At 34.9% G+C, this 15,480-nt stretch overlaps 1 protein-coding gene across 3 annotated transcripts in view; it reads left to right on the forward strand.

Moving 5' to 3' along the window:
* SCN2A (sodium voltage-gated channel alpha subunit 2) overlaps positions 1-15,480 on the forward strand; it is a 164,915-nt gene that overhangs the window by 115,879 nt on the left and 33,556 nt on the right. For all 3 annotated transcript variants that reach the window (XM_025404934.1, XM_025404933.1, XM_025404932.1), the window contains exons 16-17: positions 260-616; positions 8,423-8,902. In XM_025404934.1, coding sequence (XP_025260719.1) covers positions 260-616; positions 8,423-8,902 — 837 coding nt within the window. The remainder of the gene's footprint in view (positions 1-259; positions 617-8,422; positions 8,903-15,480) is intronic.

Genomic DNA, 15,480 nt, shown 5'->3' on the forward strand with positions numbered 1-15,480 from the left:
ATTCGGTGTATCTTGTTAAACTGCCAATTTAAAAACAATATAATTTAATTATTTCATTTACAGTGTGGACCATTTCAAAATGAAAAAGAGAACCCTCTATGATAGCAAGTCACTGCTATAGTTGTTAGTAATCATTTGACAAATAAATAATTCATTACTCTATAATTGAGACAGTTACCTGTACATGTGCCCTGTTAATAAAATTACAGATGTTTTTAGAAATGCAGGGCATTAATGCTGTTCTTGCTTTTATTTCCAGCTCCGAGTTTTCAAGTTGGCAAAGTCTTGGCCAACTCTAAATATGCTAATAAAGATCATTGGCAATTCTGTGGGGGCTCTAGGAAACCTCACCTTGGTGTTGGCCATCATCGTCTTCATTTTTGCTGTGGTCGGCATGCAGCTCTTTGGTAAGAGCTACAAAGAATGTGTCTGCAAGATTTCCAATGATTGTGAACTCCCACGCTGGCACATGCATGACTTCTTCCACTCCTTCCTGATTGTGTTCCGCGTGCTGTGTGGAGAGTGGATAGAGACCATGTGGGACTGTATGGAGGTCGCTGGCCAAACCATGTGCCTTACTGTCTTCATGATGGTCATGGTGATTGGAAATCTAGTGGTATGTAGCAAAAACATTTTCCTCATTTTCATTAAAAGATAATGTAACCATAAAAAAGTGTGTTCAACTGAAGAATATTTTGTATTTTTTAAATCAAGGCCATTTCCTATTGTCTATTACTCATGAGAGCCACATATAGTTTAGACCATTGTAATCCACACAAACCCTTAAACTACCTTTTGAACCAGTTGTTCTTTCTCTCATTATCCTTCTTGCTACATGGAGAGAAACATTTCTGTTATTTATCTTTCAGTTCCTGTACTAAAGCATGAAAGTGTTACTTAGAACACTCATTTTATTTATAAGTACTAGCAATAACACGTGAAAATGTTTCAGATTTGGTTTTCTACAAATTTAAAAATTAGTAACAATCTCAGTTTATTAAAAGCTCATGGGGTTTTTGGTGCCTAGAAACTATAGTATGAGCAAGTAACATTGACTCAAAAACATTAATTGTCATTTCTGCATAAAATTAACCATGCCCAACACCATATATATTTAGGATAGTTAGCTCTTCTTGTTGCATTGATCCCTTTACCATTATGTAATGTCTTTCTTTGTCTTTTTTTAATCTTTGTTGGTTTAAACTCTGTTTTATCAAAGACTAGGATTGCAAACCCTGCTTTTTTTTTTTTTTTTTTTTTTTTAACTTTCCATTTGCTTGGTAAATATTCCTCCATCCCTTTATTTTGCGCCTATGTGTGTCTTTGCATGTGAGATGGGTTAAAGCACATCTATGGGTTTTGACTCTTTATCCAATTTGCCAGTCTGTGTCTTTTAATTGGGGCATTTAGCCCATTTACACTTAAGGTTAATATTGTAATGTGTGAATTTGACCCAGTCATTATGATGCTAGCTGGTTATTTTGCTCATTAGTTGCTGTGGTTTCTTTATAGTGTTGATGATCTTAACAATTTGGTATGTTTTTGCAGTGGCTGGTCCTGGTTTTTCCTTTCCATGGTTAGTGCTTCCTTCAAGAGCTCTTATAAGGCAGGCCTGGTGGTGGCAAACTCTCTCAGCATTTGCTTGTCTGTAAATGATTTTATTTCTCCTTTATTTATGAAGCTTAGTTTGGCTGGATGTGAAATTCTGGGTTGAAAATTATTTTCTTTAAGAATGTTTAATATTGGCCCCAACTCTCTTCTGGCTTGTAGAGTTTCTGCCTAGATCCACTGCTAGTCTGGTGGGCTTCCCTTTGTGGGTAACCTGACTTTTCTCTCTGGCTGCCCTTAACATTTTTTCCTTCATTTCAACCTTGATGAATCTGACAATTACATGTCTTGGGGTTGCTTTTCTTAAGGATTATCTTTGTGGTGTTCTCTGTATTTCCTGAATTTGAATGTTGGCCTGTCTTGCTAGGTTGGGGAAGTTCTCCTGGATAATATCCTGAAGAGTGTATTCCAACTTGGTTCCATTCTCCCCATCACTTTCAGGTACACCAATCAAGCTTAGGTTTGGTCTTTTCACATAGTCCCTTATTTCTTGGAGACTTTGTTCCTTTTCATTCTTTTTTCTTTTATCTTGTCTTCATGCGTTACAAAAATTAGCTCAAGATGGATTAAAGACTTAAATGTTTAAATGTTAGACCTAGAAGAAAACCTAGGCAATACCATTCAGGACATAAGCATGGGCAAAGACTTCATGACTAAAACACCAAAAGCAATAGCAACAAAAGCCAAAATTGACAAATGGGATCTAATTAAACTAAAGAGCTTCTGCATAGCAAAAGAAACTATCAACAGACTGAATAGGCAACCTACAGAATGGGAGAAAATTTTTGCAATCTATTCATCTGATATCCAGAATCTACAAGGAACTTAAGTTTACAAGAAAAAAACAACCCCATCAAAAAGTCGGCAATGGATATGAACAGACACTTCTCAGAAGAAGACATTTATGTGGCCAAAAAAATATGAAAAAAAGCTCATCATCACTGATCATTAGAGAAATGCAAATCAAAACCACAATGAGATACCATCTCATGCCAGTTAGAATGGTGATCATTAAAAAGTCAAGAAACAACAGATGCTGGGGAGATTGTGGAGAAATAGGAACACTTTAACAGTGTTGGTGGGAGTGTAAATTAGTTCAACCATTGTGGAAGACAGTGTGGCAATTCCTCAAGGATCTAGAACCAGAAATATCATTTGATCCAGGAATCCCATTACTGGGTATATACCCTAAGGATTATAAATCATTCTACTATAAAGATGCATGCACATGTATGCTTATTGCAGCACTATTCATGATAGCAAAGATTTGGAACCAACCCAAATGCCCATCAATGATAGACTGGATAAACAAAATGTGACACATACACACCATGAAATACTATGCAGCCATAAAAAAGAATGAGTTCACGTCCTTTGCAGGGACATGGATAAAGCTGAAAACCATCATTCTCAGCAAACTAACACAGGAACAGAACCAAACACCATACGTTCTCACTCATAAGTGGGAGTTGAACAATGAGAACACATGGACACAGGGAGGAGAACATCACACACTGAGACCTGTCGGGGGTTGGGGGGCTAGGGGAGGGAGAGCATTAGGAGAAATACCTAATGGAAATTACGGGTTGATGGGTGCAGCAAACCACCATGGCAAGTGTGTACGTATGTAACAAATCTGCATGTTCTGCACATGTATCCCAGAACTTAAAGTATAATAATAATTAAAAAAAAATTAACCATGCCCAACACCAGTGTCCTGAATCGTGAAGGCATGGAGAAGATGAGAAGGCATTGGAAGATAAATATAACAAAGTGATATAGCATGTACTCAAATAGAATTAAAAATAGGAAGTAACTAATATGTGTTCAAAAATATGAAAACAAAGTGCCATATGCCAAGTTTACAAAATGGGAACCTTGCTTTACAATAGGAAGGTTGATCAGGGAAGTCTTTGTCAAAGAGTTTGGACCTAAAATATATGTAACTGAGATGTAAAATTTAGCTTGGTAGGAAGAAAGATCATCCCAAACAAGGAAACAAGGTACCTGGTGACTGAGGACAGAGGACAGGAGACTCTGAAAAGTATCAGGCTCTTATGCTTTAAATATGAAGTAATTACACTGAATTGCTTAATTAGAACCCAAACCAATGGAATAGAAAAATGACTACTACAACAAGTAATTTAATGTATATACTGTTGCCAGGCTCAGTGGCTCACGCCTGTAATCCCAGCACTTTGGGAGACTGAAGTGGGCAGTTCACTTGAGGACAGGAGTTCGAGACCAGCCTGACCAACATGGCAAAACCCCGTCTCTACTAGAAATACAAAAATTAGCCAGGTGTGATGATGCACACCTGTAATCCCAGCTACTTGGGAAGCTGAGGCACGAGAATTACTTGAGCCTGAGAGGCAGAGTTTGCAGTGAGCCGAGATTGTGCCACCGTATTCCAACCTGGGTGAAAGAACGAGACTTTGTTGCAAAAAACAGGAAAAAAAGCATATACTCTTTAGACATGATTTCCTTTCATATAAAAGTAACCTCAAGTCCCCAAAGATAGAGAAAGGGGAAGGGAAAAAGGCAAAGTATTATTTTATTTTTATTCATTACCAGATTTCAGCCTCTGCAGCATTACTTTTGATGATTCTGATCTACTTTCAAAGTAACAAGAAACATGAACAGTGTACAATCTAGAATTATAAACAGTGATTTAAAACAATAAACACTGATTATTTCACCGTTTCTGTGGGTCAGGATTTTGGGAATAAGTTAGCTGAGTGGTTCTGGTTCAGGGTCAATCACAAAGTTGCTGTCAAGATGTTAGCTGAGGTTACGGTTTTCTTGACTGGGGCTGGAGGATTAGCTTCTAAGAAGGCTCAATCTCATGGTTATTGGAAGGAGGTTTCAGTTCCTTTTTGGCAATTAGTTGAGGTCTGATTTTTTCTCTACAGGACCTTTCCCATATGATTGTTGAGTATGCTTATGATATGGCAGGTGGCTTCTTCCAGGGAAGGTGATGTAAGAGAGAAGGCAAGGAGAAAATCCTCTTTATATTCTACTCTTGAAAGTCACCCTTCACCACTTCTCCAATATTGTATTCATTAGAAGCTAGTCACTAAGAAGAGCTCAAGCTACTATAATCCCCAAGCAACTTTAAAATGTTCGCTTTCAGAAAAGTGTAAGATCACATAGAACAGAAAGTGTCATAGGGTTACATAGAACAGAAACAAAGAAAAGATAATATAATTATGTTATAGATTTGATTTCATTTTCTCTGTAGGTATATTTGATATATGTTGGAAGAAGAAAAGAAAAGGCAGAGAAAATAATCCTTTATGACAACAATAATTGATCAGACAGCAATGGGGAATTCAGAAAGAAAGTTTGGGACCAGATTGGGTAGAATTTAATTTATGAAAAGGCTGACTGTGCATAATAAAATGTATTTTCCTTTAGGCAATTCAAAGCTACAGATGGTTTTTTATCAAGAAAGTGACAATGAACCAGTGATATTTTTTTGGAAATGTATGTAGCAGGAGAATGCAGAGTAGTTTTAAAAGAGGATAAAACTCAGCCTACCACATGTTGTCTATTAGTTTACTGAAATTAACATACCTCTCTAATGTATAATTGTACAGAGAATTCAAGTTGAAAAGAGAATTTCAGGAAATATCAAGTATCTATACTTATGGATGAAATCAGTATTAATTTAGATTGTGATATGTGCATAAAAAGATATCATTTATAAAAGAATCATTTTCATCTACTGGTGTAAATTTAATTTTTGTTCTTTTAAGAGAGAAAAATTTTCTTTTTGACTGTCAGTTAAAACAATATCTTCATCTTGTGATAACCTAGATATGTTTCTGGAGTAGCTGAGGTAGTAATATCTATCATGTTTACCACTATTAAGGAAATATGCTTATATAACATTTGCTTAAGACTGAATCAACTTGATGTACTCACTCCTTACTACAATTCTTCCTTCCTATTCTCACTGGAAAAAGGGGAACGGTATCCCAAAGGCAAGCTGGCATACCTTCATCTTAACACACGTGAACTATCAGATGGGGCTCCACCCAGATAGAAGTGGTAGTCACAGTACATGTGACTGCCAGTCTAGTCTACAGACAAGACAGAGCTGGGACCACTAACTACTGTTTCCCAGACCAGGATTTTTATGAGCCATTCTTAGTTTCCAGACACGATGGCGAGAGACCCTTCAAAGGTTGAAGATAGGTGCTGCAGAAAGAGAATGTGACTTTCTGAAAACTGATGGTTCTAGAAGTAGAAAATAAAACCTCTCTCCCTAAGAGAAGGTGAGATAATAGCACACAGGAGGGGTGTGAAGGTTTTGGCTTCCTCTCACGAGTTGGGAATCAGGATGGAGAAACAATTAAAATATGTAATAGATTTCAGTTTTGAATTCAAAATGGTAATTACGGTAACATTTCCATTCCAAGAGGCTAATTTGAGACACATGAAAGAGTTGATTTCATTTAGTGAGCTAGCACATTTGTGAAACAGGATTCAGGATTTCTGTCCCCGAGTGAGTTTGCTGAACTCTGTTTTCTTAAATTGTCATGGATCACACCAAACACCTGTGCCAGTTGTTATGCACATACCCTTCGGTAACAAAGGAAGTCTAGAAAAAGAGATTAACTTGACTCACACAAATATTCTAGGAAAATAAAGTAAATAGAAAGATAGTGCTGTGGAGGATAAGTTGGATAATAGTAACAGTGATAACAGCTAAACTTTCTCAAAGGTTCACTATGTGCCAGGAACTGCACTGAATGCCACATGAATTCTATCATTGAATCCTTACAACAACCTTGTAAGCTGGGCACTAGAAAAAAGATTACATTTATTTTATAGATGAGGATACTGAGATTGAGATTGGTTATGCTACTTAGTAGGTAACAGAAAATAGATTCTTACATAGCACTCGAATTCTAAAATATGTGCTCCTCTATGTCAAGTAATCTGTAGAACTAAGATAAACATGCTGATGAAAGTTAGTGTCTAGTGGGTATTAATAAACACAGTTTCAACACTGTGTCACCATGTGCAGATTGGCTGCTTTAAAAAAAAAACAGTTGATAGAAAAATGAGAATATAGCAAGAGTGTAGAATCCTTTTTATTGAAGTTTTACTTAAAAAGTTTCGTAAGATTCTACTTTTATACTACAGGTTGAGCATCCCTAATCGGAAAATTTGAAATCCAAAATGCTCCAAAGTTCAAAGCTTTTGAGCACCAACATGATATTACAAGAGGAAAATTCTACACCTGGCCTCTTGTGATGAATCGCAGTTAAACCACAGTCAAAATGTTGTTTCCTGAACAAAATTATTAAAAATATTATATAAAATTACCTTCAGGCTATGTGTATAAGATGTGTATGAAACTTAAATGAATTTTATGTTTACACGTGTCTCATTCTCAAGATATGTCATTACGTACACGCAAATATTTTAAAATTTAAAATCCAAAACACTTCTGGTCCCGAGCATTTCAAATAAGGGATATGCAACTTGTATTTACTTTGTGCATTTGCCCCCCTTTACTGCTATATCCTTCTTTTGTTCTGTATGTTCTGTATGCTAAATATCAGGGATTCATTGATATTATCAATAAAATCCAGAAAAAATATTATATGACTCAGTCTTGTATCCCTGAGAAAGTCTGATTTCTTCGTAAGTTCTCCTGTTTTTTTTTTTTTCCACAGTAGTGGGTTTAATGTCACGAATCTTTTCACTCATTCATACTGGTGAAGCCTATTTTTAAAGACCCAATTTGCAGACTGATTATTGTCCTTATTCATGGCAATACTTCAACTCCACAATCTTTAATTCAACAATAACATCATAATTATTGTATAATAACCATTTTATAGTAGTTCCTACTATTGTATAATTATAGTAGCCATAATTGTCTTAATACAAATTGGGACTTTTCATCCAGCAATAAATACATTTTTGTCTGATTTGTCCAGTTATCTAGGTACAGAAAATGGTACAAAGGCACAAAAATAAAATCATATTTAAATATATTGGGATAATTGTTGATTTTAGGAATAAATTATCAGTGTTTCAGGAAATCCAAATTACATAGTCAAAATAGCGTCTGTATTAGGCCATTCTTGCATTGCTACAGATAAATACCTGAGACTGGGTAATTTATAAAGAAAAAAGATTTAATTAGCTCATGGTTCTGCAGGGAGCATGTTACTGGCCCCTGCTTGGCTTCTGGTGAAGTCTCACAGAGTTTTCAATCATGTCAGAAGGCAAATTGGAGCAGGCATTTCACATGACGAAAGCAGGAACAAGCAAGAGAGAGCGTGGGGAGGAGGCACTACAAACGTTTAAATAACAACATCTCATGAGAACTCACTGACATGCGCACAGCACCAAGGCATGAGGGATCTGTCCCCGTGATCCAAACACCTCCCACCAGGTTCCACGTCTAGTGCTGGGGATTACACTTCCACATGAGATTTGGGAGGGGACAAATGTCCAAAATGTATCAGCATCCCAAATAAAAGGGTTTTTTTTTTCACTATACAATTGTTTATATTTATCTTTTGGAACCGAGCTTAATATAAATGTTTCATTTAGCAATGATTTCATTATTTTCTGCAATGACTAAAAAGCAAATAGTGATAATAGTATTATTTTATGTTGACCAAGTATTTTTTATTTCATTCACTTTTTTGCAGAATTTTTATCATGAATTAGCAGAAATACGTATTAGAATAAAATAAGGTGTCAAGAACAATTTTAGAAAACTAATTGTTGAAAGCAATTGAAGCAAAAGAATGTTTTCATCACCTGTTTTCCTACTGTGTTTCAGGTTCTGAACCTCTTCTTGGCCTTGCTTTTGAGTTCCTTCAGTTCTGACAATCTGGCTGCCACTGATGATGATAACGAAATGAATAATCTCCAGATTGCTGTGGGAAGGATGCAGAAAGGAATCGATTTTGTTAAAAGAAAAATACGTGAATTTATTCAGAAAGCCTTTGTTAGGAAACAGAAAGCTTTAGATGAAATTAAACCTCTTGAAGATCTAAATAATAAAAAAGACAGCTGTATTTCCAACCATACCACCATAGAAATAGGCAAAGACCTCAATTATCTCAAAGACGGAAATGGAACTACTAGTGGCATAGGCAGCAGTGTAGAAAAATATGTCGTGGATGAAAGTGATTACATGTCATTTATAAACAACCCTAGCCTCACTGTGACAGTACCAATTGCTGTTGGAGAATCTGATTTTGAAAATTTAAATACTGAAGAATTCAGCAGCGAGTCAGATATGGAGGAAAGCAAAGAGGTAAAAATGTTTAAATAAGGAGATATTTTGGTGTTATATATTTCGGTTGTTTAAAATTATCAGGTATTTTTAAATTGTATGTTTCCTTCCTGTTAAGAAAATAGAAAATATCTGTCTAGCAATACATTTTCCATGGCAAAATTGGTAATAAATAAATTAGTGATAGATTAAAACAGAGCTAGATAAACAATATGCTGACTCATATTTCAAATACTCACATTTTGAATTCTTGATAGTATTCTTGATATGAATTTTTCAGTATTTAAAAATAATTTTAAATTTCTGAAAATGCCTCCATTTCTCCACTTTCTTCCTTATAATTTGGCCACAACAGTAGTTTTTGTATGTACTGGAAAAATACCTGATGAGAGGGTAGTTACAATTCTCATCTTGTTATGTTCTTAGTTCTTATGAAATGCTTCATAAAATAGTATTGTATTTAGTTTGCACAGACATATTTACTCAAGGAAGATCTAATTAGGATCTTGGCTTGATATTTATATACAGTTTATCTTTCCCGAAGTCAGTCATTTTTTTTGAAGAGAAGGTATTGATGAGGAATCACATTAAAAACATACTTAACCCTACTGAGCTCAGTGTTTGCCATTTAAAGAAACAAAAATCTTTCATACATTATAGAATGTAAAATTCTGAATTTACCAACTCAGTAAGTCCTGGTACCTTAATGTATTCTTTGATTTACAAGAAAGGTATGAGCAACAGAATATATTTTTTGTTTTGTTTGTTATTAACCTGTAGCTCAACAAGTACAGAGTTGGAGGTAAAGAGAGGAATTTAAAACCTTAATATTTAATTGCTTATGCAAAAATGAAGACAAGATTTCCAGTGATTAAAGCTTGCACTAACAAACAAAAATAACAAGGAAAAACAAAGATTTGTTCCTCCCTCATACGAATTGTTTGGCAAGGAAGATAAAAGTTTCTACTCCTGATGTTGGGAAAGAAAGAATGATGACATAGGAGAGTTTGGGCACTGAAAGGTAAAATTTAGGTAGCACAACATGGTCATGATAATTAACAATCAGCTAAAATTATGAGGAAAAATATAATTATAAAAAAAAGAACAAAGGTGGGTGGATCACGAGGTCAGGTGTTCGAGACCAGTGAGGCCAACATGGTGAAACTCTGTCTCTACTAAAGATTCAAAAAATTAGCCAGGTGTGGTGGCATGCACCTGTAAGCCCAGCTACTCAGGAGGCTGAGGCAGGAGAATCGCTTGAACTCAGGAGGCAGAGTTGCAGTGAGCCGAAATTATGCCATTGCACTCCAGCCTGGGTGACAGGATGAGACTCTGCCTCAAAAAAAAAAAAAAAAAAAAAAAAAAAGAACTAGATATTTCAGACAGTGTTTCTGTATTTATTTGATAAAATTACTGAAGAGTATGCTATTTTCTGCTTTTTCTTGTTTGTAAGTTCGGTAGTATTGCTGTTAGTGATTAGGTAGAGGTAGATGTTTAATGGGAAATTCAGACAATGTTTGAATGTAGGAAGGTATAAATAACAGGGACATAGCTATTAGTTTCACGAAAAATAACTGATGAGATTCAAGGGAAAAGTAATAAAACCTTCTATCCTGGGGCAAAGAATTACTTTAATTAGTTGAACTTAAACTTTTACTAACTAGATTATTGTTTGAAAGTTGAATAATATCTTAAAATCTTGTTAACAAAATTTTGAACAAGTATTGTTATAATAGTTGGGTTATGCTAGAAGGGTGGAGTGGCCCAATTTCTAATACAGTATACTGCTATTATAGAAGCTGAAGTCGGCATTTATAAAATATAATTGGATCATTCGAATTTTAATGTAAAATTATTTTGAAATTATGCCTAATGGTGAATATCTCCCTAATAGTTAGAAAAAATCAACTTTTATTTTCACACATGTTTAGTTTTAGGCTGTCATATAAACTAAGAATGAATTATGCAGTATCAAACGTTGAAGCCATTGGCTAGTTTAATCTTTTAGCTAAGTTTGAGGATCTTCTGAGGAATGTTTAACTTGACATCCAGTCTTCTTAGCTTTAAGAGATTTTAGAGCCCTGGGTTTTCCAAAAGAGCACGTATTTTGCCTTAACTTAAGCCATTATGTTTGAAATAAGAGGGAAGTCTAGTGATGTGGGCTTTAGAGTAGGGAAATCTCTTGTTTCTCTTGTTATCATTAAGCTTTTTTATTTGTTTTCTAATTAACTTAGCTCTGAATTAAATACTCTAAAATAATATTTGTGAATTCAGTATTTCAGAATTGGAGGAAGAGACCTGATCTGCCAGGTGGAAGCAGACAGGATTATTTTATTGCTTGAGTTGTGGAGTCCTTCCAATACCTTCCCAGAATACAGACTGTTACTTCAGTGTTAACGTTATTTGGAGGGGTTTTAAATTCTGGCTTTATATCAAACTTTCTAGACATAAATTTATAAAATAATAAATGATTAGGATGATAGCCATGAAAGAGATTATGTGTAGGTTTTGATCTTTCAGAATTTTACCTGGTAGCTCTACACTAAAAAACTAGAGAATTAAAACAGTTATTGAAGAATTTCAGACACTCCCCTTTGAAATAGCATTTCTTGTCTGCCTTCTAGTCATTTTTGTCCGGTCATTTTTCTATCTGGGGGACAGGATTACATTGTTAAATATCACAGAGTAGTAGGAAACATCATGAGACGTATTGCCAATCCTTTCTAAATTAATTTTTTAATTAAAGAAAAAATGAGGCATTTTTTTCTGGAATGTCTAAATGAATTTTTTTATAAGGCAGACTGAGTAGACTCAGAGGTTTTTTTGGGTGTTCACAGTAAGTCCTCTGCAATGTCTTTGCTAAATGTGTGTGATTCTTCAGTAGTTTTCTGTAGATTCTCTCTCATTTAAAATCATGTTATAATCACGTATGCTTTAATTTTAATGTTATTTTGATTATATTAATGTAATTCCTTTTGTGATTTTGAATGATTGTTTTTTTCTTTTAGAGTGTTTAATAATGTGGAAGCCATGCTTGAATGACTATTTTTCGAAGTGAACTTTAGTAGTGCGATATGGTGACCTTCACCGCTTACCATTCTTACTTCTCACAGGAGTAAAATCAAGCTGGAGCCATCAAGAATGCAGCTCTGGTGTTTTTTAACCAGCCAGAGGCTCGTGCCACCACTTTTACCCAGGTTACCCAAGCAAGTTGTACATCTATAAATATAATCAGTTTCTAAATGACTTTTGACTGGCCTGCATGTTACTCAGCTACGTTCCTTGCCCTTCCATTGGCAGTAAAATAAAAACATGCACAGCTGCTATTATGCTGAGTCATATAAAGCATGGTCAGGCAAGTCTGACAACCCTAACTTAAAAAAAATGATTTAGCTGCTAATTTTCTTACATAGATTTTAACAGAAATTATATTCAATGAAAAGTAAAAGTGCATGCCTTTTTGGGTTATTTAATTTCCATTTAATGTTACAGAGTTTTGAACATATTAAGAGCCTAAAGGAGAAATGTAGGTGCTCTTTGAAAACTTGCAAAAATGTTTTTTATCCTCTGCCTTTAAAAAAATATATAGCCCAGTTACTGTACTTTCTTGACAGTTTTTTATTTAGTGTTATGTTTTTCTGAAGGGTAATCTGCAAATTAAAGCAATCCCTTATTCATGTGCAAACTTCCCAAAGGATGTTTGAATGTGATAATAATGTAAATGATTAGGAATGTCTATGTTTCAGTTGCTAGCAGCATGGGTATAATTTTTATCTGCTTCATTTTAGGGAAAATGGCATTGCTTTATTTAGCAATTGACCAAAAGTATTTTGCATTTAGAATATAATTTCTTTGAAGAGTCTGTTTATATTTATCCTTAAAACTCCTAGACTGAAAGAAAAGGATATAACGTTTTTTGTGTACCAAATAATAATAATAGTGATAATGAAAGACTTACAGATTGTATGCTCATTCTAAAAATAGATTTAGAGTCCATCTTCTTCATCTTCTTGGCTCCTCTGTGCTTTCTCTCCCCTCTGTTTTAGTCAGACCTGCTGGAAAACTTTCTCATGAAGAATATTATTTAAGTTTGCCATGATCCACAAACTCCTGTATAGGAAAAGAATCAGAAACTCTTGCTCCTAGGGTGTTTTTAAAATGAAGAGACCTCCCTATCATGTGACAATAGCAATAAATGTAACATCATTCTTGGGATCCATTAATGGACTTTCATTTCGTAATGTTGAAATCACAGTTTTATGCACAAATGTGCTAATCAAATTGCCTAACCCAATTTATTCATTTTTAAGAAATGTTAAGGCCGGGCGCGGTGGCTCAAACCTGTAATCCCAGCACTTTGGGAGGCCGAGACGGGCGGATCACGAGGTCAGGAGATAGAGACGACCTTGGCTAACCCGGTGAAACCTCGTCACTACTAAAAAATACAAAAAACTAGCCGGGCAAGATGGCGGGCGCCTGTAGTCCCAGCTACTTGGGACGCTGAGGCAGGAGAATGGCGTGAACCCGGGAGGTGTAGCTTGCAGTGAGCCGAGATCCGGCCACTGCACCACCCCAGCCTGGGCGACAGAGCGAGACTCCGTCTCAAAAAAAAAAAACAAACAAAAAAAAAAAAAAGAAATGTTAATTATTTTGTCACTTAGATACAGTTTCCTCTCCTTCTGCCAATAAAACTGTAAAACAACACTAACATAAAAGTGTAGTTGGCTCTTTGGAAGAAGCAATAGTCGTGCCATTCCTGGAGCATTCTTTTATACTTTGGAACAAAATATTCCATCACTCACTCTCCAGATTCATGATCTATAATGCCTTATATATTGGAAGCGTGGTATATAAAATGGGATCCAAGATGCATAATTGTTTACAGTTAAACACAGATGCACATATACACAGGGACGACAGAGAATTACTTTTTCCTATTATGTAGTAATTCTTCAGAAAAGCATGAAATTTAGGCACTTTTGGGTAATAGCTTGTTTACTGGAAAGAGGCAAGGTTAGTTTCCTTATTCTCTGAGTATCCCATTTTGCCAATTTCTGGTTTAGAAAGATATTTGAAGCATATTATCCATCAATGTATCTAGGGGATTCCGCTGGAGTAAAGGTGGTAGAATAGAAGCTAAGAAGGAACTGTTTGGTTTATTTTCAACCCTCACATTATTGCAATTTTTGATTTCCTCGAAAAAGTTTCTGATTCTCCCTCAGGAAACATTGTCCACTTCCTAAAAGAATATACTAATTTCTAATACAGGGGTTAAATACAGGGACAAAAATCTGTCTGGAAGGTTTGAGTAAGCAATGGTGGAATGGGTTCAACAGGCACCTGTCTATGACTTTATCCTGGAGAATGTGTAGTCCTTATGGGAAAGTTTTCCAGTGGGATAGCAATTAAAATGGAAAAAAAATGCCCAAAATATCTTTAATATAAGAACAAAATGGGCCAAACACATGTGTCTTTGGGTCATTGGTAATCTACTGAGCAGTAGGACATCATGACATAAGAGTTCCTTTTGCCATCCAAAGAAAAATATTTGAAATCCTACCATTTGTGGTTTAAAAATGTTATAATGTATTCATTATAAACACTAAAATGACTTTCTGGATACTACAGTATACTGTGAGTAATTATTTTGATTTTACCATGTTCTTTATTGAAAAGTAACACCAGCAATTCCTGTCTGATATAAATGTGTCATTTAGGCTTTAAGCCCATTCCAAAGTAAGCAAGACCATTCTTTCCATTGTTTCAGGGTTAAGATAGTTTATGTAAAGTAACCAGAGCTCCTTAAGTACAGGTCAGCAATAGGATCCATGCAGAACAAATGATTTTTGTTCTTGGAAGCCAAAATAGTCAGATATGGGATACTTGATTTAATCTGTATTTGAACTTTTCTCTTTTTTAAGTACCAATTTTTTAATTAAATTATCTCTTTTCCCAAATTATATGCAATATCTACTAATTATATTTTCTTCAAAATGTATCTTAGCTTCATAATGAGAAATGAGTGTGCCCATGAAAAATTTAATAGGAAGTTATGTTTTCTCTTTCATTTTCTGTTGTGATTCATTATTTTTGAAAATAATTTACTTGCATTTGCTCACATTTGCTGTCTAAAGAAAAACTATTCATTTGGCACATTTATATTTAGTAGTAATTTATTATTAAAGCAGAAAGCATAACTTGGAAGTATAATATCTAAAAATACAAAATGAAATATTGTATCTTGATGTTTATTAGATCATTAAGCAAAATATGATTCTCCCCTGCTTAAATCATTTGATTATAATTATCCAGCGTATAAAAGAATCACAGCAGGTTTTCACTAGGAAGAGTCCTGTAATATTAGGTATCCACCAAAACTATTGTTCAAGTAATATTTCCACCTGAAAGTAAATGATTGCCAATGCTTTTCAGAGCATATAAAATTGGCTATTCCTATTTGATCTCTTTATTGTCCTCGCATCCTTATTTTGTTAAATTTTAACTAGGCAAGGGCTACACTAACAACATCACTTAGTCCACTAGTTTCCTGATGAATAAGTACAGGTAATAAAAAGTGAACCTAAATATCCAAATTATAC

Source organism: Theropithecus gelada, chromosome 12, assembly GCF_003255815.1.
Source record: "Theropithecus gelada isolate Dixy chromosome 12, Tgel_1.0, whole genome shotgun sequence".
In the NCBI taxonomy this organism is placed as follows: Eukaryota; Metazoa; Chordata; class Mammalia; order Primates; family Cercopithecidae; genus Theropithecus; species Theropithecus gelada.